This window comes from Astatotilapia calliptera, chromosome 5 (assembly GCF_900246225.1).
Source record: "Astatotilapia calliptera chromosome 5, fAstCal1.2, whole genome shotgun sequence".
Lineage (NCBI taxonomy): Eukaryota > Metazoa > Chordata > Actinopteri > Cichliformes > Cichlidae > Astatotilapia > Astatotilapia calliptera.
In genome coordinates this window covers 31422777-31446163 of record NC_039306.1, presented here as the reverse complement: position 1 = coordinate 31446163, position 23387 = coordinate 31422777, and the positions used below count along the sequence as shown (strand labels likewise).

At 41.8% G+C, this 23387-nt stretch overlaps 2 protein-coding genes across 8 annotated transcripts in view; one reads left to right on the top strand and one right to left on the bottom strand.

Annotated features, from left to right (window-relative positions):
- Nucleotides 1–1475: 1475 nt before the first annotated feature.
- gxylt2 (glucoside xylosyltransferase 2) lies at nt 1476–19155 on the bottom strand. Its single transcript, XM_026168913.1, has 7 exons — nt 18675–19155; nt 10475–10673; nt 9359–9490; nt 6865–7116; nt 6413–6536; nt 5421–5593; nt 1476–2673 (listed from the first exon to the last, which is right to left on the bottom strand). Exons 1-7 carry the CDS (start codon nt 18959–18961, stop codon nt 2497–2499), a joined length of 1344 nt encoding a protein of 447 aa, XP_026024698.1. The 5' UTR covers nt 18962–19155; the 3' UTR covers nt 1476–2496.
- The window catches only part of shq1 (SHQ1, H/ACA ribonucleoprotein assembly factor), a 46750-nt gene continuing 42211 nt past the window's right edge, over nt 18849–23387 (top strand). For 2 of the 7 annotated variants that reach the window (XM_026168908.1, XM_026168906.1), the window contains exons 1-3: nt 20045–20104; nt 21011–21172; nt 21307–21371. In XM_026168908.1, the coding sequence (XP_026024693.1) occupies nt 21030–21172; nt 21307–21371 (208 nt within the window). In that variant the 5' untranslated portion in view covers nt 20045–20104; nt 21011–21029. The other 5 variants (XM_026168910.1, XM_026168912.1, XM_026168909.1 and 2 more) reach the window with 5 other exon arrangements.

Here is a 23387-nt window from a genome sequence, read left to right as displayed (position 1 = left end):
GAAGATTGTATCTGAACAAACTATAAGACTTCTGGAACACTGTCTCTTAGACAGATGAGACCAAAGTGGAGGTTTTTGACCACAAGGAAGGCAAAGACCAAGGAACTGATCGTGGACTTCAGGAAGACCAGGAAACACTTGACCCCTGTTTCAATCCAGGGGGTCAGTGTTGACATTGTGGAGGACTATAAATACCTTGGAGTACACATTGACAATAAACTGGACTGGGCTAAAAACACCACAGCACTTTACAGGAAGGGCCAGAGTCGTCTCTATTTTTTGAGGCAACTGAGGTCCTTCAACATCTGCCAGAAAATGCTGAGGATTTTCTATGAGTCTGTGGTGGCCAGTGCGATCCTCTATGCTGTTGCATGCTGGGGGAGCAGGCTGAGGGTCGCAGATGCCAACAGACTTAATAAACTGATCCGTAAGGCCAGCAATGTTGTGGGGATGGAGCTGGACTCCCTCAAGGTGGTGTCGGAGAGGCGGATGCTGTCCAAGATAAAGACAATGTTGGATAACACCTCCCACCCACTCCATGACATGCTGGTCAGTCACAGGAGCTCGTTCAGTGAGAGACTGAGATTACCGAAAAGCACCACTGAACGACACAGGAAATCATTCCTGCCTGTGGCCATCTCCCCGTACAACTCCTCCACTTAACACACTGTTTGCTGCTACAGCTACACATGTTTCTTTTCCAAATATTTATTTATAAGTGACTTATGTATGTATGTATGTATGTATATATATGTATATATTGTACTATTCTTAGTTAGCGTATTGTCTGTCTTGTCTTAATGTTGGTTTAAAATGGAGCACTGTAACAAAAAATAATTTCCCCCAGGGATCAATAAAGTATTCTGATTCTGATTCTGATTCTGAAACACCAAACAAAGCACCTAATACCAGCTCTCAAGCATGGTGTTGGAGGGGTGATGATTTGGGGTTGTTTTGAAGTCCCAGTCATTGAGCAGACTGTTAACTCCTCTGCATACCAAAGTATTACAGAGTCAAGACCATCTCCAACAACTGAAGCTTAGCCTAAACTGGATCCTGGAACAGGATCAGAGAATGGCTGAAAGAGAAAATAATCAAGGTGTTTTAAATGCCAAGTCAAAGTTCAGACCTGAAACGTACTGAAATTAACAGAAGTGTGCAAACCTCTGAACTGAAGCAACACTGTAATGAAAACTGGGCCATAAGTCCTCCACAACGATGTCGGAGTCGCACAGGAAGTTATTACTGCTACTCAATTTTTTCCACACACGGCTTCTGCCTTTTGGCTTCATTTTTGTTAAATAAACAACACAGAGTGATATGTCACATGTTCCTGTCCTTACTTTAAGACCTGCTCAGAATTAGATACTTTTTTTCCTTTTATGATGTTGTGATGTGTAAAAACCTCAGAACTGACAGATGCGGTACGTTCTTTTCATCAAGACTATATGAGCATAAATGAGGCTAAGGTAAACTCAGGACATTGCATTGTTTTATTAAGAAACACACGCTGAGTGTACAGCTATTCAGTTTCCAGGTTGAATGATTTGATACATTTGGCGCTTTATACCCCTTTAAAAGCAACTTTAAAATATACAGCCCATGCGTTCATCATTGATCACATGGTACGTACACCACACATCAGATTACAGGCTCGGAGACTCTCAAACACACAAATCTACAGCACTTATTTTCTTCTGCCAGGAAAGAAAACGTCAGACATGAATATTCATACGGTACATGATCTGCTGTGGTTTGACACCTTTTTTTTTTTCCTTCCTTTTTTTCCAAAATCTAGCACTTTTGGTTTTGATTTCAGTCGAGTCGTGTTGTATCTAATGGAGACATATGTGCAACAACAACAACCTTCCAGTCCTAATGTCAAAGTGCATTGTGACATTCAGTATTCAACACAAAAGTCTACATTTCTTCTGCTGTGCTGTGTGTAATACTGTCAGCGGCATTTGGCAACTGCAAAACAGACCACAAACTCATTTACACAGATTCACACTTCAAGTTATTTGCTGATAAAACATTCACAATTTTAGAGGAGTGGTTTATAAATCTACTACTTCAAGGTAGTAACGCTGTCCAAAGTTGACTCTGTGTAGCACATACACATCTCCCTAATGGTTAGGAGGAGAACTTCAAATGCTTGAGAAGAAAAGTAAAAAAAGACAAGACACCTTTGTACAAATCTTGACAAAAACACGGCTTAAATTTGTCTTACACACTTGAGATGAGCTGATACTTTCTAGTTTTCCAACATTCTTATACGTTACATCACTTGTGATGTCAAAATAAAGACGGTTATAAGGCAAACTTATTCGGCGACGTCACTGACCAGCACTGTATGCATAGGGTGATTACTAATTACCAGAGGCTCATAATGTTCACGAGACCCTTATTCCAGAAAGTGTCATGCGCTGAACACTGCAAATGCAGAGCCACCAGTTTCATCTGAGAATCCACAGGGACACCCACTTTCTCCATCAGTTATTTATGTGGCCTGACGTGGCGGACCACTTTGTCCTCAAACACCTTCCTCATTGTCTTTTCGATCTGCTTGAGGAAGACTTGGGGAATCCGACCACAGAGCGTGTTGACCGTCTCCAGGAACTTGGTCTGGATGGGGTAGAAGAGCGACTGGAACATGTTGTCCTCAAAGGGAAACTGCAGAGACGGAGACATCGGCCCATGTCAGTTCCAAACCCAAAGTTTTGTGCGTTTGCGCAGGTTTTTTTTGTTTGATCTAGAACATATCATAGGCTAAATGATATTTACACATTCGGTTGGCAGGGGTGGGGCGGGCCTCGGTATTAATCATAAATTACGACCCTGCTCGTCTTTAAGAGGCTTATCTCAGCAGAGCAGGGGGGGAACCGACTCTGCTGCCGGAGAAAACAAATTCTAATTTTAAACTGACCCAGATTGTTTCATGAGTGCAAGGGGAGAGAATTTGAAATCACAAAATAAATAGTCATAGCTGTTCTTTTTTTCTGAGCTAAACAATGCTGCTACAGAAACAGGTCTACACACACTTATATGTAGAATTGCTCCTTTAGCAGCTTGTTGGGACACATTTTCATTTGCATGACTTCCATTCTGTATTTTAGCAGCTTTATCAGAGCTAAGCAAGTATTCCTCCGATCATGACGCCAAGCTATGCTACAGCTTTCAGGCCTTATTGCAGCACAATGGAAATTTGTACTGAGCAAGTGCATCTACCTGAATGTGTGTTTTGCTCCAATGAATTTGAGGTATTTTCCAACAACTACCCACATGAGCCTGTGGTGGAAGTGCTATGACCTGTCATTGCTTCAGATCAGATTCAGCAACATTATGTGCCCCAAAAATGAGGTCAGCTGATTGCCTGCGCATATTGACGGATCATGTGGTTAGCACCGTTGCCTCACAGCAAGAAGGTCCTGAGTTCAATTCCACCATCAGGCCGGGGTGGAGTTTGCATGGGTTCTTTCCTGGTACTCTGGCTTCCTCCCACAGTCCAAAGACATGTAGTTAGTGGGGATAGGTTAATTGGAAAGTGTAAATTGCCCAAAGGTGTAAATGTGAGTGCGAATGGTTGTCTGTGTCTATGTGTTAGCCCTGCGATTCACTATGTCCAGTTACTACTGGACATAGTGTTCCAACAGAGGGCACTGTGCATCACTGCCATACTGAGTCAGTAAAGCTTGATTTATATGTGTGAAATCAACATCCTAACTAATGTAGGAACTGGAAACTCCTTTTAATCCCCACACCACAACCTTCCATGCTATTCAAACCATTGTGGTATGCTGCAACCTGATGTGTAGCTACATTTCTCAGGAGGTGCACGTCAGGTTCCTTCAAAACACCAACATGTCCCAGTCCTACAAGACTGCTAAAAAATTTTTTTATTAGTTATCAGTTATTTATTAGTTATTAATCATCTCTGGCTCTCTTCCACAGTGTGTCTTTATTCTATTCCTCCCCTCACCCCAACCGGGCGCGGCAGATGGCCGCTCCTTCCTTAGCCAAATTCTGCTGGAGGTGTCTTCCTGTTAAAAGGGAGTTTTTTCTTCCCACTGTTGCTAAAGCTCTTGCTCACAGGGGGTCATTGTTGTTGTTGTTGATTGTTGTTTTTTATTTTTCTGGTTTTCTTTGTATTATTGTAGGGTGTTTACTGTATAATATAAAGCACCTTGAGGCATAGGGATGGGTATTGATAAGATTTTAACGATTCCGATTCCATTTTCGATTCTGTTTAACGATTCGATTCCTTATCGATTCTCTTATCGATTCTTATTTTTAAAAAAGGAGAATACTAAGGTCGATTAGCTTAGAACTTTGTTTTATATCTTCTCTTTGAACAAGATAGAAATTTAGGAGTAACATGGCCTTACAAACCCAACAGTGGGATCTTAAGAGATCCACAGCCTACGGCTCTTCAATGGGGTGTCACAGGGTCCCCAGGAAAAAAAACGTATATGTAAAATAATAAAAAAAATATTCTCCTGTAGCAATAACAAAGTTTAACATAAATTATTCTGTAGCAATTACACAAGAATATCCAGTAATGTCCCTGCCTACAATTAAACACATTCACTTACCAAAGTGAAATCGGGGGCATCTGCTGTGGCAAATGGGTGCAAGCCTTTGACCACAAACTTAGACACTGCTGGTTGACATTCGTCTATCCTGGCCTGAAAGGAGACGCTACCAGTAGACTGCAGCGAGAACTGCCAGCATCTGAGCCAGCCAGACTCTGTCTCTCTCATCATGGTTATCTAAATGCAACGCACAGTAATAGCAGGTTTTGTAATAAGGTAAATCGCGCTAACATAATATGCAATGCTAATTGATTAGTTACCTGCAGTATTAACGGGAGAGGACGTGGAAACGCTACCGCTGCTGCTGGGTTGAGCTTCGCTAGTCCGGAGCGGATCAAAAACACGACATTCGTTGAAAGCAATCGCGTGTTTTTTGAGCAAATGCTTTTGCATATTCGTAGTGTTTCCTCCCTTTGATGAAATCTCTACTTTGCAAGTATTGCACGTTGCCCTGTTGTCATCCTTTCTCATAAAGTGTAACCAAACTTTTGAGCGTTTGTGCCGCTCAGGCGCCGTGTTTCCTACTGGGTAAAAGACGCTACTCAACGTGATGACGTCATTCGGGGCGACTGGAATCAATAAGGGAATCGTTTTTAAAAGTGGCAAACGATTCCAAGGAATTGAAACAGTGGGAACCAGTTCTCAACAAGAACCGGTTTTCGATACCCATCCCTATTGAGGCAACTGCTGTTGCGATTTGGCACTATGTAAATAAAACTGAACTGATAACGTTACGTAAGAGGTTGTGGCGTAGGGATAAATGTAATTTAAGATTTCCCTCAGAAGCATAAGTCACACATAACTTTCAGATCCTCCTGGGATACTCACATTATGGATTGCATCATAGACTACTTTAAACGCTGGCTGCTTGTCATCATGATATACGCCACGGTTGCCATGGAGGATGGACACGCCTTCCTCTTCAGCCCCTTTGCAGTTACTACCGTACATACAGTGGTCAGGTCTGTAGTTCCACTGGCATGGAAAGATGAATAGACGCTCTGGAGGGGGGGAAACGATGAAATGGTTTATTTCTTAATCAGGTAATTGCATCAATGTGTTTCTTGAAGGGAAAACTAAATATGCATCCAGACATACCAGAAGATTATAGAATAAACAGAGTTGGCAAAATAGATCGTTTTAATGTCAGCACAAAGAACAAAAAACCTGCTTCTGCTGTAATAGAGGAGCTGATCATTGAATTGCATGATAAAAATCAATAGAAAAAGAAACACAAATATTGATTAACTTATTTGTTCTGAACCCTCAATAGTGGTGCATTAGCTTAAAGAACATGAGGTCCTTGATTGGTATGTACGCTACTACCAGGAGAAAAAGTTTCCTCACCAAGAAAAACACAGATCAGAAAAACGCTGATGGACCAACATGAATATATGAATATACTCAGACAGCAGAGAACACAAAGCGCTTAATATACAAAAACAAGACACTCCATTTGGCTCTGAGCAAATGCGAATGATGCCAGCTCTGCTGACGGCTCTGAGCATTTGATGCCTACATCTGGCGGCTGCAGCTGGATCTCAGTCTGCTTTCGCCTGCAGCCACAGCCTTGGTGTTTACACAGCCAGATTCATGAAGCAGACTTTAGCAAAAGTGAAAATAAGATGCAATTTTTGGAAACATGTTGATGGTGAGAAGCTGTTGTTTGGGCTGTCTGCAGACTGGTATTTCAAAGTGCACTCATATGCATGGATAAGCAGTTTGGATTAGGCCTTAAACATAACGTAACATAGTGCAATTAATGCATTTCTTATGTATACAGACAAACACACACACACACTTGAAAAAGGAGCTTGTACCTGGGTTGTAGTGGAAGATGATATTGAGGAGGTCCTGATCTCCCCAGGTGATATGGTTCTTGTATTTCTGGTAGAGTGGATGAAGAAGATCCTCCCAAGACAGGCCAGTAGGGATCATACTGTTCTGAAATACAAGGATTAATAAAAAGAACAGCTTAAGAGGAGCATTAAAAAAAATAAATAAAAAAATCATCAAAGGCGGAGCACATTTACATTCCCGCTTCCATGTGCAATCTGCTGCCAGTATTAGAGCTGTTAAATTGAGTTCTGAGGGCAGAAGTCTGTGATGCTGTCATGGTAATCTGGAAAGCTTTAATCACAGCCCACTCATAGCACTCTGCCTGTCACTTGAGCTCAAGGAAACAGCCCTTCAGAATGCAAATAGGAAATTGCAGCCCACTTTAGCTTTCTACCGATCAGAGTGTGGGGAAATAGTACTGTTTTGACCTTACTTTGAACAGCGTGCTGCGGATCCGTGTGAGATTCATCAGCATGACACCAGAGTTGACGCCCGTGACTCCGTAGAAAGGGTGGCGGGCAAACCGGCTGTACCAGCCAATCTTGGGTACCTCGTGCTCTGGGGCCATCGCTGCCAGCTGCGTCCTGTTGAAGGACTTCAGTAGATTCCAGATATCATCCATAGGGCGCAGAAACAGCACATCAGTGTCCACATAGAGTAAAGAGTCCACGTCCTTCAAGATGACCTGGAAGTACAATTTTAGACGTAAATACAATATTTATGCCAGCGGTCCCCAACCTTTTTTGCACCAACGGACCAGTTTATGTTCGACAATATTTTCACGGACCGGCCTTTAAGGTGTCGCGGATAAATACAACAAAATAAAACCGAAAAAAAGATTTATTCATAACACACGGGAAAAGACCCAGGGAAACCGAGTTAACGATAAAAACGACGGAAAATTACAATAAAAACTGATAAAAACCCTGAAAACCATAAATGTCACACCTGAGCCTCAACTCTCGCGGCCCAGTACCAAACGACTCATGGACCAGTACCAGTCCATGGCCCAGGGGTTGAGGACCGCTGGTTTATGCCACACATTATCAATATGTACTAAAAAAGAATACAGGGAAAATTAACCCCCAAATTCAATTAAATTTTATTTATATAGTACCAAATGCTAACAGCAGTTGCCTCAAAGCACTTTATATTTTAAGTTACAGACCCTACAATAATACAGTTTGTTCGTTTGTCCAGTTGGGCTGGAGGAAAATTACTGTTAGAGCGGTTGCAAAAAGACTTCGGGTCCTTACAGGTACTCCGGTGCAGTGGTTTGTATCATGTATATCTAATAGTCTCCAATTTGTTTATGTAAATGGAGAGTCCTCTTCAAACACTGAAGTTAACTATGGAGTACCACAGGGTTCTGTGCTAGGACCACTTCTGTTTACATTATACAGGCTTCTCTTAGGCAGTATCATCAGACGGCACAGCACATATAAATGAATGTCAGTATTAATGAACCCCAACTATCCCAACCAACACGTGAAGATAGCTATTTCCTTCAAAACATACTGTAGTATCTGCTCTGTAGCAGCAAAACAGACTACTGCTTTATTTTTTCCTGGCTCAGCTGACAGGAAGATGCAGAGGAAGAATGCTAAAGAACAAAGTGGAGGATGCAGTGCACAAGTTTTAGTTCTTCAAGAGGAAATCTGGGTTTCATTACACTGCTACAGGAATGTTGCGAAGTCAAGCAACGTTACTTGGAAAAACAATTAAACCAGCACCAATCCAATCTGTACAAACTAGAGTTTACATGGAAGGATAAATGAAACAAAACACAGAACCTGTAAATATTTTTTTTCCTTTAAATACCTCATCCATTTGGATACTGGTAAAGATATGTAGCTGCTTTGACTGACACGTGCTTAAAGAAGATGCTGTAGTTGTGGTTAGACTTGAACCAGAGCTCTCCACAATGTTTTTTATGTTGCTGCCTTTTGAACCTTTTTGCACGGCGACCCTGAGCGGTCAAACGGACTGCAACTTAAGAAAATGTCCATAAAGAGAAAGATGCTAAAAAACTTCATCTTTTTCTCCCCAACAACATCAGTGAGTCCCCTGCTTATTCTAAGCATGTCACAGTGCCATCCTTCGTATGCCAAAATTGCTTCAATTGTGAGGTTTTTATATTGAACTTCCACTGTGCTTTTGAGTCCTTTTTTGCAGCCTTTTCTATTTGTTTTAATGCATTTGACCTCTCAGGGCCACTGTACATTTGAGCAGAATTAATTGACAAATAGTACAGTTTGCTGTGTGTTCCAGCAAACCCTACTAGAGGATTATACAGTGTTGGTGGGTGAAGTCCAGATATGGCAAGTTACGCCTTAACCCCCCCCCCAAACCTCCCAAAATACAGGAGACATGATGCGGTTATGTCCATACAGTCTGACTCTAGTAATGAGGGAGTTCTACAGCATTAACTGTAACATATATGGAAATATGTGATAACACTGAATCAAGAGGCATGTTCTATTTAATTCAGATTATTGACAAGGCAATAGAAAGGTGCTCAGTAGGTGTTCCTAATAAAGTGAATAGTGAATGTCTATTGATTGCCTTGCAGCAAGACAAAAAAAAAAAAAACACCTATTGATCTGCCACATGTTCATTACATGGTAAGAACGCTGACTGTTACTGCAATGAACCGTGTCAGAAAAAGGAAATCAATAGGCGGCATGAGCCTCACTTGATGGAATTACTGGATTTGTTCTCTGGGGAATTCTTATTTGTTACATAATTGCTGCTGAGAAGGTATGAAATCATCAATAAACAAGCCAGTATCTAGCTGTAATCATCCAGTGAAGAGGGTAATAAGATTGTTTAAGTAGAAAAGAGATGGATTAACATTTTTTCTTAACACCGGCTAATGACATTAAGCATGGTGGGGATATTAGGTGAGATAAGTGTGGCAGGCTTACGGGGAGGAAGAGTCTCTGAGCAGCGCAGGGCTTGAAGAGCTTCTTCCACTCGTCAGCGTTTCCCACCGAGAAGGAGATGGAGTAGATTCTGTACTGGAACTTGGCTGCGACAGAGCGAGGCCACTGGTTCAGCTGAAAGTAAAGCAACATGCGGTGTGTTACGCCAAAAAAAGCGTCTAACTGACTTTGAGTAAGGCAGGCTGCGTGAGAAAGAGTCAGGATAAACAACAATTAGACTGAAAGCTAATCTCCCTTTTGCTTTTTTCACAGACTTATCAGCTTGTGCAGGTGGCCATTTCAAACAATGAAGTCACGTCTCCGGCTGCTGATTGGCTCTTTTTGGTACGCGTGCAGCAACCAGCTGCTATTTTATTAAAACGCAATAATCTAAACAAGGGAAGGCACCATCTTAAAGCATGGCGAGGTTTGCTGAAGCTCGCGTTATCTGACCAGTTAGGCGTTAAATCTCTCCATAATCACCAGTTCAACAGTTTGGCCCTGGGAAGAGCGAGAGAGACAGAGAGAGCGCCACAAGCAGGAGGAGCATAAGAGATCAAGGGAGGTGAGACTAACCTTTCCTGTGGCTCCTTTCTGGCATATGTGTCACATTATTACAGGCCTCAGCTACCACGACTCCCCCCTCATGGGAATTTTCAACACATGGCAGTGATTCACCGCATACAGGAACGCTGGCTCACGGGGCTTTTAGGATTAAGATTTAAAGCTGTTTAAAGGTACTTCTGCTGATATTTGTGGCCCATCAATTGAAGCAATGTTAAAAGGCTGTTAGTTACAGTATCAGTGGAACTAATCAAAGTCACGCCAACGCACCTCCGTAAAGGTGACTTTGAGGCGGGGGGAGGCGGAATAACGCAGCGTGTCTCGGTGATATATTACGCCCCGGCCTTGAGATAAAAGGGTACAAGAGTGAGTCTAAGAGAGGCTCCGAGTTACAACTGCTGTGATCTCGGTGTCATCTATTACAAAGAAAGGAGGAGTGTTTAACATGTGCTGTGGTAGCTCAAAAATCAGAGTAAGATCCTGAACAGCAAAGCAGACAGCAAGGTGCATTGAAAATACAGGTTTTTGGCTCAAAACACATTACAGGGTTCTTACCCTTTCTTTAAACTGCAGGGCCAAGGGGTCCTCAGCAAAAATGTGAAACTTGATCTTCTTTAAGCTGAACAGGAGGGCTGACTTTACCATGGTGAGGGTCTCGTTCAGACGGTTCCCACAAGCCACCACGGCCAAATGCATGACGTCCTCCGCCTTGGTGCGCCTGGTTACAGGTCGGGCTACATTACTCCGTGGTTTACTAGAAAAGAGTAAATGTAGAAGATGAAGCACTGGCAGTCTTGTATAAAAGAAAAACAATAACACCTCAGTATAATGAAATTACTATGTCGAGATCAAAAGCTGGCCGTAATTGCAACAAAAGATGTGCCGGATGTCGAGTTTTTCCTCCACCTAGCTGTCCGTTTTAGATTTCAATGGGCCAATGCCACACGTTTGGGCGGGGTGGGGGTGTATGTGCTGACAATCACAAACCTTGTTCCCCTCACTCATCGCCAGCAAATTGGCCTGCAAGCTGCAGAGCCTGTGAAGAGCAATTTGTGCTCAACAGATGGACCACAGCACAGTGGAACCAAAACATACACAGAAAAATGAAATTACTGAAACGGACGCCATAATTTCAGACTTCCACAAGAGCTCCAACCCATATGGTCTTTGGAAAGCTGACACCTATATTTATATTTCTTGTAAGCCAACATAAACTGATGGCTTTTGGTTATAACTACACATATATCCCCATGAACACCATTTATGAAAATACCCCAAAATAATATTATACTTAAGCATGACACTTTTTACTTTTTACTTGGTGGGGAAGCCCATAAGTGAATAAACAGATAATAATTATTAAGATAATTCTACGTTTTTTTAACCTTATAAACCCTACGTAATTGTACTGCTAGAACATAGTTCATCACCAAGACAATTTGATGCTAGGTTTTTGTTCAGCAAGATAATATTCACATTTATGCCTTAAAGCAAACGTTGTTGTGATTTGGTGCTGTATAAATTAAAGTAAAAATGTTAAATTTTCAATGAAATATGCAAATGCCAGAAATAAAATGCTAACCTCGAGCTTTAGCGTCACCTCCACTTAGCTCCAGTGTTTAGCATGAAGGCTGCTTCAGCAGTTTGATTTAGCCACACTGGGCATTTAAAAATGTCCTTTATGTTATAGAAAAAAGCATTTTTTAAAATGTCTAAATATTCAGGGCACAATAGGGTCTGTTAACAACAGAGTGGTTTTCTAATATTTCACAAAGAAGATTTGCAAAACCCGACTTTAAAACAAATTTAAAAAAAAACAACAACAACAAAACACTGCATATGTAAAATATCAACCCAATTTGAGATTTTTAGATTCATTCTGTCATTTATTTAGTCAGCAAAAGGTTTTTACTAAAGATATTACCGTTTATTTTCTACCAGACTCAATGGCTACCAAGCTAGCTGCACACAAACCACACCAAAAAAAAAACTTGAGAGACCCACAGTCAAGTGAAAAACAGCGTTTTCAAAAGATGTACTGTGTAGTCCTGTTATAAAGAAAACTAAGTATACCCTCACTGCTTACATAGGAGTTGTTTACATTTGATTAGCAGGTGCTGCTAATCAAATACATGGCGCGGTGAGCGCCTCTATAAAAGCACAAGTTTTGACAGTTTGCTGGGAGCAAACATTCAGATGTGTGTTAAAACAATGGCACAACCTTTCCAGGAGTCCACACTTCAGCAAATTCATCCCAGGCTCAGAGAAAATACAAAAAACCCCAACAAAAAACCCCCAAATTCAGACACTAAAGGCCTTGGTTAACATGTTAGCACATTTATCAAAAGACTGAACAAATCAAGGCAAATGTGAGGCCAACTATCTGACAGCTAAAGCTTGACTGAAATTGGGTCATGCAGTAGGCCGGTGACCCCAAGCACAGCAGCAAATCTACAACTGGCTGAAAAAGAAAAGAATCAAAGTGTTGCAATGTCCCAGTTAAAGTCCAGAGCTCAACCTGACAGACCTAGACTTTAAGAGAGCTGTGCATGAATTAATACCCACAAACTGAACTGAATCAATAATCAAAGCTTTAAAAAAGAAGCTAAGCAATAACATCACACCATATAACGTTTAAGCAAGGTTAGGTTCAGGTGAATGATGCAAGCGTATTGAGTAAAAGGTTGTGATTCCACTTTCCCTTCATTACAGCGTGTTTTGTTTCTATTCCTGCTGTTATCTTTTTAAAGTCGGTGCAAATCGTCTGGGTGATACTGGGAATAATTATATCTGTTAAAAAACAAATGCATTCAGCCTTAAGCTCTTTTTGCCAATTGTATGGATGTCAGTATTAATAGTACCGGCTTCTTACTTCAACAACAAAAACATCATTTGGGATTTATATGGATGACAACAGGAGGAAGTGAAGAATTTAAAAAAAATAACAAGCAGCCATCCTCCTATTGAAATGAAAAGTCAACTATTTTTCTCAGTCATGTTACATGTGCGCCTCAGTATATCATTTAACAAACACCTTCACACACGACTACCTCTGCGACTGGACTTTGCTCTTCCATGTTCAAAGGGAAGGGGGTTCTTTATCGGGTTTAAGCGCTCTCTCTGCAGAGCAGCGCGGCCTAGCCTGCTCTATGATAGGGAAACATTTATGTAATGGGGCAGCCTAAAGTTAAGGTCAACATCATCTATTTTTCTTCTGTGTAAGCACTACATGGGGCCGCTTGTGATAACAATACCTTCAACATGAATGTTGACCTAGCCAAAGAGGAAAAAGTCTGGCACGAATAAAAGAACAAAGAACCTTTTGTTTCAACATATAGCTTTTTTTGCTTGTTTTTTTCTTTGAGGAGGAGAGCTGGGGAAGGCAAAATGGAGAAGACAGTTGTAGAAGACATGCATTTCCTCTGCGTCTGAAACAAGCGGGAGCCTAGCATAAAATGGATAGGAAGGGAGAAGAGTGAAACTCGACAGGTGGGTTGCGGGGCAGTCCTCAAGCGTGACACTTCGTTTTCTGCATGGGTGCGGGACAATGATGAACTGCAGATTAGGATGAACGAGAAGGTGCTGAGAAATCTGTCCGCCACGCTTCAGGGGCTGATGTTCTGTCAAGGTTGTTGAACACACAACCCATTTCCCCACAGAAAAATGCAATCCCTATCCCCTGCAAGGATGCAATCGCGTTGCACTTAGTCATGCAAAATAAATAAAGGCTTTTTTGCATAAACCTGAATGACAAGACAAAAAAAAACCCTACATAAAAAATACGTTAATAATGTGTTTGCCACATTAAGCATGGGCTGCTCACATAATGGTTTGTGTCATGGCACCGCTCCTCACATCTGGAAGCAGTCAAAAAGCACAGACGAGGTACAAAAGGACTTGAATTCCTTATCGGCTGCATAGCAGGCACAAGAGGAACCCTTCGCCTACAAAAGCACCACCACCGACCCTTTCAAAGCACGCAAGGAGAGGAAAAAGGCAGCGCCTCTAGAGATAAAAGAAAAATGTACAAGCGATGTCCCAGAGAACACCTTGAAGACATTTAATTAATCCGAATGTAACTCTGTTTGGTGGACTTCTGACCGATGTGTTCGCATTGGTTTGAAGAAGCCCGTCTCAAGTGGTTAAACAGAATTCAGCTGATTAAAGTTGAGACTATACGACAGAGAGTGCCAGAGCTACTTCTCGGGGCTGATCCGCTGGATTCTTTGCTTGAATGTTATTCAGCTGGGGCACAAGAGAAAACAGAAGAAAACCTCAGATCGCATGTGACCACTCATGAACAATCACTGACGCAGCTGCCACAAGAATCTGGTTTTATGTGTTCATTTCAGCTGCCCTCTCAGAACATTTGCATTCATCAGCATGCTGAGCCGAACGTGCTAAAATAAACATGCGCAGTTCTTAAACGACCAAAACGCGCTGACTCAGGCCGGAGATATTCACTTTCACAAACTCTAAAACCCAGTAAGAGATTCATCAGAGAGGCCGATGCAAAGAAACCCGAACAGAGAGCGGCACGCACGCACTGCTGCCATCATCATATCCTCTTTTCTGTGTCCACCACAAACCTTGACCAAGTTCTCTAAAGTTAAATTGCAAATGCAAATCAAAGTATTATACAGCAGTAGGATGCACTGGTACTAAATATGGACATTTCTAATAGATTAAAAAAAAAAGTGGGGACATTGGGACTGTGATGTGATTCCCACACATAGACGGTTAAAAAGAAGGAAACGGCTTCTGGGTCTGAAAACTGAAGCCACCTCACAAATGTCTAATAACCAAAATGGCAAGATGGTTGCAAAAGGTGGTTGAAAAAGGACTTGGGGTCCTCGGATTGATGTCTGTAAACAGTAAGTTGCTTATTTCATGCCATACTGAATCTTCTTCTTCATATTTTATGAACCACGTGTTTGATATAGCTAAGATTTTATGCCAAATGCACTCCATGACACAACCCTCTCCATTTATCTCTGCTTTGGACTGGTACTAAAAGTACACTGCCATTCTGCCTAATCATGTTTTATATACGCGCCTACATGCAGGTCAAATGCGTAGAACACCAAAGGCGGAAGAGAGCAGAACTTGTAGGCGTTTGTGTGCATGGAGGCAAGTTTTAATGCAAGCCTGCACCTTCAGACTCAAGATACGAAGGATCATACCAATGGTTTATCATCTGAAAATCAAAATGCAAAGGACAGAAACAACATGGCTGGCATCTGGATAAAACGTCACGCTCTTCCTCCTCACCTCAAGCCTCATCTCCTGAACTGAAGTCGGGGCTCTAACACACGAAAACGACAGTTATTGTCAGCAGATTGGACATGTGACCGTTCCATCTCCGAGCAGCTGACGTTAAGTCGGCTAAATAACAAAAACAGCTTGATTACAACTGTTTGATTACATTCTCATACTGTGTGAGTTCTTGAAGTTTCCAAGTCCAGCAATGTTAGACCCACGAACGCCAGCTAACAGCAGCTAACACTGACAAAAACACCAGCGCTTACTGACAGAAAACGTTGAGGATATCCTCAACATCAGTATATCTGTCAGTGCACAGAAGCGAGCTTCGCTGACTCCTCGACTCCTTTTACCTCCTCCAGACTAAAAGGGCTCACTAAAGAGTAATGGTGATCCTACTGTAGCTACGACTACGCTCTGTAATCTATGGACGTCTAATGGTGAGATTTTCCACACTGCACTAAACGTTGGAAATACACATCTTGTCCCTGGCCTATAGCTTCAGGAGATGAGGTGGTAGTGATAGATATGTCATGGGTATGCTGCTGCTTCCTTCAGCAGAGTGATACGGCTGATGGATGTTAGTGGAGAGTTTAGCAAATGAGTGTTTGGTGAGATCTTTACAGCAGGTATCTCCATCTCATATCAGAACATCCCAGATCTTTAAGCATATATGAAATGTTTATTTAACTTTTACCAGTAAGAGAAACCAGTGGTATATAAGAACCAAAAAAGCACCACGCAAACACCTCTTTTACAGTGATAACAACCATCAAACACCAGCATGGTAAGTTCCTATGCCATGACTGCCTGTGTATCATACACCCCTGCAGCTCAAAGACACTTTGGAAATGAAGTGAAAGTGGGAACTACCACAAAAATCCATTTTTCTAACTTTGGCATGTGTAAATGCGATTAACAGCGTAGTCAGTCATGAAAATAAATGCAAATGCGGGGTTGACGTTAAAAGATAAAGGACTTTCTGTGAAAGCTGGAATGTGCACACGAAAACTTCCAAAAATGAGTTGAATACACCAATCACCACCTCCCTGAGCCCAAAGTGACATCTTCAAATAGCTTTATTGAGTTGTGTAAAGGTATAAAAGATTTTTTTCCCTATAATGTCAAGCTGCCAGAAACGAATACAAAGCAAACATCTGGCATCAGAGTCCTACTCATCCCAGTAGATCAAAGTTTTTGCAGCTTGGCTGATCAATGAATCAGCTTAGTGCTCAGTAAATGCTTCTATTATTAATCATTTATTATCTTTATTTTTGTTGTTGCTGTCAAGTTCAAAGCTATGACTTTCAAACCCAGCTCTTTACAGATGAGGGATTTTACCCAGCCCCACGCTATCTTTCTGCCTCAGAATGACTCATTTACTGGCAATTTAAAAGTGAGTTAGCCAAACTAAAAGAGAAGCAAAACTCCCTCCGATGAGGCTCACACAAGCACCCTCTCCAGCCACGTCGGCTGCACAGGCAAGCAGGGAGATTTCAAAAACCACTCCGAGCTGAGTGAGTGCTCAGTCATGCAAGATGACATTTTTATAGCTATGCATAATGCCACCGCGAGGCAGTGACTTCTTTACTGGGAAGAATGCTGCTTAGCTATATCTGAAGTGACAGGGCAGGGGATTTGTTTCGACACAGAGTATCAACACCAGTCTCACCCTGCAGATTCACGCTTTAACGCAGTGCAACAAAGCATCTGGAACACACGCTGACGGTAATGAAGACGTCAGAGTGACGGAACGGGAAAGTTACAGGTAAGGATCGTAAGTCACAGAGCCTGGACCTAAACCCTAATTCTGTTTTTAATTAAGCTGAGGGTGGGGAGCACATTAACCAATCACGCTCTGTTTAAAAAATCGTAAAAAAAAAAAAAGGAAAAACACTTCACATTTTGGGTGTGTGGACCTCGCAAGCGTTGGGCGTTTGAAGTGATAAAGACAACAACGCATTATAGCCTCCAGTACGTGTGGGTTGGGGCGACATAGAGGACGTTCTTCGCTATTTTTGGCCACAGGAAACGGTGTGATGTGTCAAGAGGAAATTATATGATTAGGAAAAAAAAAAGGCATGTTTGTCTAATAAGAAAGCTGCACAGGAAATCTGTTCAGCGGTTCAGACTCGCAAACAAAGGGAGAGATACAAGTTATGAAGCATGGATTGAACAGACAGTTGTAATAAAAGAGAGTGTTAACTTAACTCTCCGTTTGTGTCGTTATGATTCACTATCAGAGCTTTACAGTCTGCAAAGTGTGTCTGCAGACCTGAAAACGACTCCCAATTGTTCCCAGTCCTCTGGTCTGATACTCTCAGCTTGAGCAATGAGACAAAACAAAGTTGTTTTTTTAGAGGTTCTGGCAAAGATGCTCAGTGCTCTTCCCCTAATCGCAGCAGTCAGTCTTGAGCATTTTCCAACCTGTTCGTGTTTGTTTAATGGCCACCGGTGACCCCTTCCACCCCATCTTCCTTATCAGCGTGCAGCACACATGGAGGAGCGTGGTTTCTGCAAAGACGCAAAGGTCCTTTCACGGCGTAACGCCTTGATGGCGTTTATCTGCCGAACAGTGTCCCCAACCTTGAGTACGGCTATGGAGTGGAATACATATTACAGCAGCCTGCCAGCGTGGGTAATCTCCACGGCCACATAGTGGCCATTATGGCACAGCTGGCATGCAAGACAGGAGGAAATGCAAGGCTGAAATTAGAAAGCTGGAAGACAAAATGCCCTCAATCTTAAACACAAATAGCAGCTGCCGATATCTGAGATACTGCCACGGTGCTGATTTATTCAGGTCATCTGTCTTTGTGGCAGCTTCTTTGTAACGAACAAAAATAAAAATCACACCCGATAAGCTTTTCTGTAAATAGTTCTAGCAGACTACTTCCCATAATGTCTGACTCATGTTCAAGTGAAACCAAATGGGAGCCCGAGCTGCTCCGTACACAGTAGCAGCCTTTATGAAGTGCACTTTGTGTCTTTCAAGGTGACCTTTTACCCCCTTTAACACCAACAGAGGACTGAGACCATGCCCTGCTTTCACATATAATAAGGCACAAATGATCGAGATGTTGAGCTCACGTGACAATTCATCACCCTGTTGTGCTTTGTGTTTGATCTCCTCTTTGCAAATACTGACAACACTTCCACCTAACCACATCAGTCAAGCTCTCTGGCCATATTTCAGCCACAAACTTGAGAAACTCATGTTTGCAACAGCGAAAAGCAGCCCAGCAGATGCATGATGGGGTGTCCCTTAAAAGATCTGGCTTTTGTGAAGCCTGCGTCCTTGAGCACAACGTAGGCAGTTTGATAGATGAGGATAAGGCTCACTCAAAGCACGATTATAACCCGACACCCTCACTTTGAAACTTCCCAGAGGCTAGGAAAGATGGGGATGAGAAAGCGGAGACGTTCATTTAGGGAGAGCCTTGAGGAAATCGGCTCTTAAACGGAAACACCCCCCACCCCCCTCACTCCTCACCTCTTTGCATTCACGCTGGCCCCTCTACTAATTGGTCTCCCCTGTTTTCGTCCCTTAAGAGGCTCTTCCGGACGCACGCCGACTCCTGCGGGCGATTTCCTCCGAAACTTTGCAACAACGTTGTGCTCGAGCTGGGAGGGCGACTGGGAAGAGCTGCTGTCCTCCTCCGGCTCCTCTCCAACTTCTTTCAACAGCGGATCATCCGCGGCGTTGCCCCCCAAAAAGTACAAAAGTAAGAAAACTCCAAAACACACGGCGATCACAACTACTTTGCAGTGGATCCGCATGGTGAGAGCAACTTGTTGCGGTTGGAAGAGGCGGTCGGGACTGCGCTCATGTCTGCGGCGGAGGGAGGGCAGCGCGAGCTGACATTTTCTTACCGCTCCCCGCTCGCATTTTTCCGCAGATGATGATGGAGAGCGGAGTGCTGTTTCTCATCGTCCATAGAGGATTATACGGCGGAGGCGTGGCTTCCCCAGCCTTGCCGTAATGATTGAAGTAATAGCGCCACACGATAGTTCGACCAGACCGAAAGTATCTGAAATGTTTGTCTGTTTTATTACGCCACAGCTTACCTTCCTAAGGCAATGCTAATGCTTATGCTTAAATCTTAATGAATGCAATAGATTAACGATGGTGTCAGACTAGCTGCTGATTTGGCCATGGGAGTAATTTCATTCAGGGGATGCGAATTTTCAGCGAATTTAACTCGCTGTGCTACACTAGAACTGAGGGTTAAATATTCAATTTAAAGATTCGTGCTGCTCTCTTTCTTGTGTATGATCGGCAGAATCCTTGTCTTTGTGTTCGTTATTTATGTATTTATTTTACATAGACATTTAATGTAAAACCATTAATGAAAGTTAAATCAGCTCTGACTTTGGGTTTCACAGATCCTGTATTTAAAACCACGCTTAGCTAAAAGTGCTTCAGATGACTGGGGATAGAAGAGGACAAACAAAAATGATCTGCTAGAATACTTACAAGTTTGCATTGACAAGGGAGTGTTTCTCTTTGTGTCACACCACCTACAGTGGAGGCTTTCATCATGTCCAAAATTAAGGGAATGAAAAATAGATAAACATGTGCGTCACTTAATAATAATGTAACTGCTTATTATTATTATTTATTTTAATATTTGAAATAATAATATTAATTAAAGTATCAAGAGTGGCTAAATGTCCTCATTGTTCCCAATTTCAGCATATATCTACTAATATATAAGTTATAAGTTATAAATGATTTTAAATAAATTGATTATGTCATCTTCTGATAAAACCTTAGATTTTTCATTTCAACTGTTGACAGTAATGATTTTTTAAAATCAGCACTTTTTAACTGCCGTTTTCAACTCTGTATTACGGTAAAAGATGGACGCCACATCAAAGAGCTGCCAGCACTGCTTTTTGGGATAAGTCACAGTATTTGGGGTGAGTGTGGCTGCGTGTTAACTTTTTTTCAACATGCGTTGTATCAGCGATTTACTTGAACGTATTTGCAAGTCAATTTTCAATAAATACAGCAGATTAAAAGTCGTGTTGTAGCGGCTAGTACTGCTGCGTGCTACAGCAGCCCCAGACATGTGTTAGCTTGCTATACAGGCTAGTAGCATGCTAACCACGAGCGGAACTTCGTTTAAAAATTTGTCAAAATTGTTTGGCATAAAGATTATCAACACCGCACTCGCCTCTTTGACTACCACTTAATGTCGCGTAATTGTTATGGTGTGAGGTTAAATTCGGGCAGTTAGAAAGCTAATAAACAACAAGTTTTTGAATAAAAAAATGTTTATTGTTTATACACTGTATGTACATACCCAATTCATAATTTCGCTCTTAGACTGCGGTAATGTCACGTTAATGAATTGCTTACAGATGATTAAGAAATGAATTTCAGCTGTCACACCGGCGACAAGTTTTTCATTCCAGCTTCAAGAACATGATAAGGCAAAATGTAGAGATCTCACGTGTTTGCCAAAAAGCAGTACCAGTTTAAATGTCCAGATTTCTTTAACGTAGTTTGGTGTGATACTGCGTCTAGGCGACCGAAAACATGAAGGAGGACTTAAAAGCTAGCATTAAGCCACCATAAAGACCCCTTTTGTAAGTTACTAAAGATACAAGAAGCTGCCCGTTATGTTTGACGTGACCTGTGTTGACAGTTTTCACCGTCAGTGGGACGTACGTGGTCTGGTCACGTGGTCAGCAACATTTAATAGAGTTATCCACCAGGTGGCATGCTATAATCAGCTGCCCCGTGTTAACACGGTCGGGCATGCATTCCTATACAGTGAAATTGACGCTTATGTCATTTCTGTAATTTATGCTGCAGAGCAGTATTACATCATCATTCAAGATGATAACGCCTGCGTTTGACCTGAGCCAAGAGCCTGACCACCTGATCCTCAGCATCCGTGTGCCCTACACCAGAACGTCAGACTTTGACCTTTACATTGATGGAACAGATTTAAAGTTTTTTGCAAAGCCCTACTTTCTGAGGTGAGTTAAGCAATGTACAGTTAATTGTTTCAAATGGCACCACCTACACCGCGCCTAAATTAATATTCAGAGTGTTTGTTTGTTTTTTTAATCGCAATGTTGAACTTAAAAGGGACGCAATATTTGATTTTCAGGCTAACTCTTCCTGGAAGAATTATAGAGGATGGAAGGGAAAAGGCAAAGTTCGACATAGATAAAGGTAGGTCGCACGGCATTAACAGTATGAGGCAAATCAAAAGCTTGCTTGGGTGTTTTAGCTGCTTTAATTGGGTACCAGAGGACCACCTCCCCCTTTGTAAAGTTCCTGCTTGTGAATGTCTCTCACTCTGCAATGAATAAAATATCAGCACTCGATGAGGCAAGAGGGGGAAAAAGCAACTGTTGTCTTTTCCATTGTTTAAAAAAAAAAAAAGCTTCTTGTTAAAAAAAAAACATGCAACATTTCTTTTCAGTATCAAACATCTAACCTGCTGATATTAACCACTGAATTATACCATAATTTCCAATAATCCAGAAACTGAATAGGAGCTGCGAGGAGGATTCGTAGACTGAATGACGATTCAGACACAAGACCTCTGGTATGAAACACAGTGTCCCTGTGTGGAGGGATACACAGAGTGTTTCAAGTACTTGGGAGAACCTGTCACTGTCCCGTTGCACATATTCACTTGTTATATGGCCCTGTTTTTCTTTTTGTAGGAGCCTGGCTGTGTGTTTGGGTGCTTTGTCAGGCTGCAGATTTTATTTGTGACCAATTAACTGCTTTCCAAGTTTAGCTGGGATAATGTTAGCTCATAACCAGCTGTTGTTGTTTAGCTGGCTTGTTGTCAGCTGTCTGGAGACAGGAGGGTCGCACGTCTAATCTGCTGACAATAAAAAAACAAAAAAAAAAACTGCAGTAATATTGGGAATACATAAGCACGGTTTTATGTGTTTCAGCCCGACTTCCGTTCAGGACATGAGGCTTGAGGTGAGGAGGAAGAGGCTTTGGTAGAGATGAATGAGAGAGACATGATGAGAAAGAGATGATGAAAATATGCACAGATAGATGTTAAATGGTCATGTATAGCTTGAAATGGATACTTTTCATTTAAAGATCACAAATAACTTCTGAGTCATACTATGATTGTGGCCGGTGTATAGCTACATACATAAAATGCGATTAAATGGAACGGCGGTGTCCATCCTGCCCACTGTATGCGAGATGTTGGGGCAGCACGTTAGCTTTATGGATTCTTTCTAAGTTTATTAAAAGGCATCAGTTTGCTGGAAGATGTAATAATGCACGAATCAATGTATAAAAAAACCAAGGAAAACTTACTGAACCTTTAAGATATTCACCATGGGGAATGAAATATCAAAGCAAAAATGTGGCAGCAGCATGCTATGAAATGTCTGTTTGAGGTGTCTATGTGAACACAACTTACAAGTGGTACTTTTGGTAAATGCTAAGGTTGTAGACTGTATTATGTATGTACATAGTTTATTACAGCCATGCTTCCTTTACATTTACTGGCCTTACAGAGCCTTAGACCCTAATCAAGACTTGTGGAAATCTGAAATAAATTGAGGTGCACACATCCTGGTTGTCTGTGTGAGTTTTGTTTACCTTTGCAAAGGGGTCAGACAAAAGTACAGACAGCATGACAGCAGTCTGCATGTTTCTGACAAAGAGGGATTGTAGCCGTAGAATATTTGTAGACACAAGCTATCTGTCTGCCATGGTCACAGAATACATTCAGAACGTCGTGTACAAAAGATAACTTTTAGAAAATGTGTGATGTATCTGAAAGATAACATGGAGACAGAATAAGGCAGTATGGAGCTTTTCATTCAGCAAGGTCAGCTTGACACAGAAGTAGTGGTCTTACGATTTTTTTATTGGAGACATAGTTGGTAACACGACGTCTGTAGTTAATTCAGGATGTGATTTCTTTGTTTCTGCTTCAGAATGTGAGCGCACTTAAGGGGTTTTGACACATTGTTTGACCCTTCTGTCATGTATTTGCTTTACCCCTTTAGTGTGATTGTTTTTTAAGGATAACTCAGAAATTTGAGCAGAAGAAGAGGCTGGATTCAACATATAATCACAGACACCGTTCTAATTTAACATGGAAAACGTGGGAGTGATTGTCTTAATGTTCCCAGGAAAATGTTGTTTTGGTTTTATTGCTTGAGCAGTGGTGTTTCATGCATTAGAGCTCAGAAAGCCTCA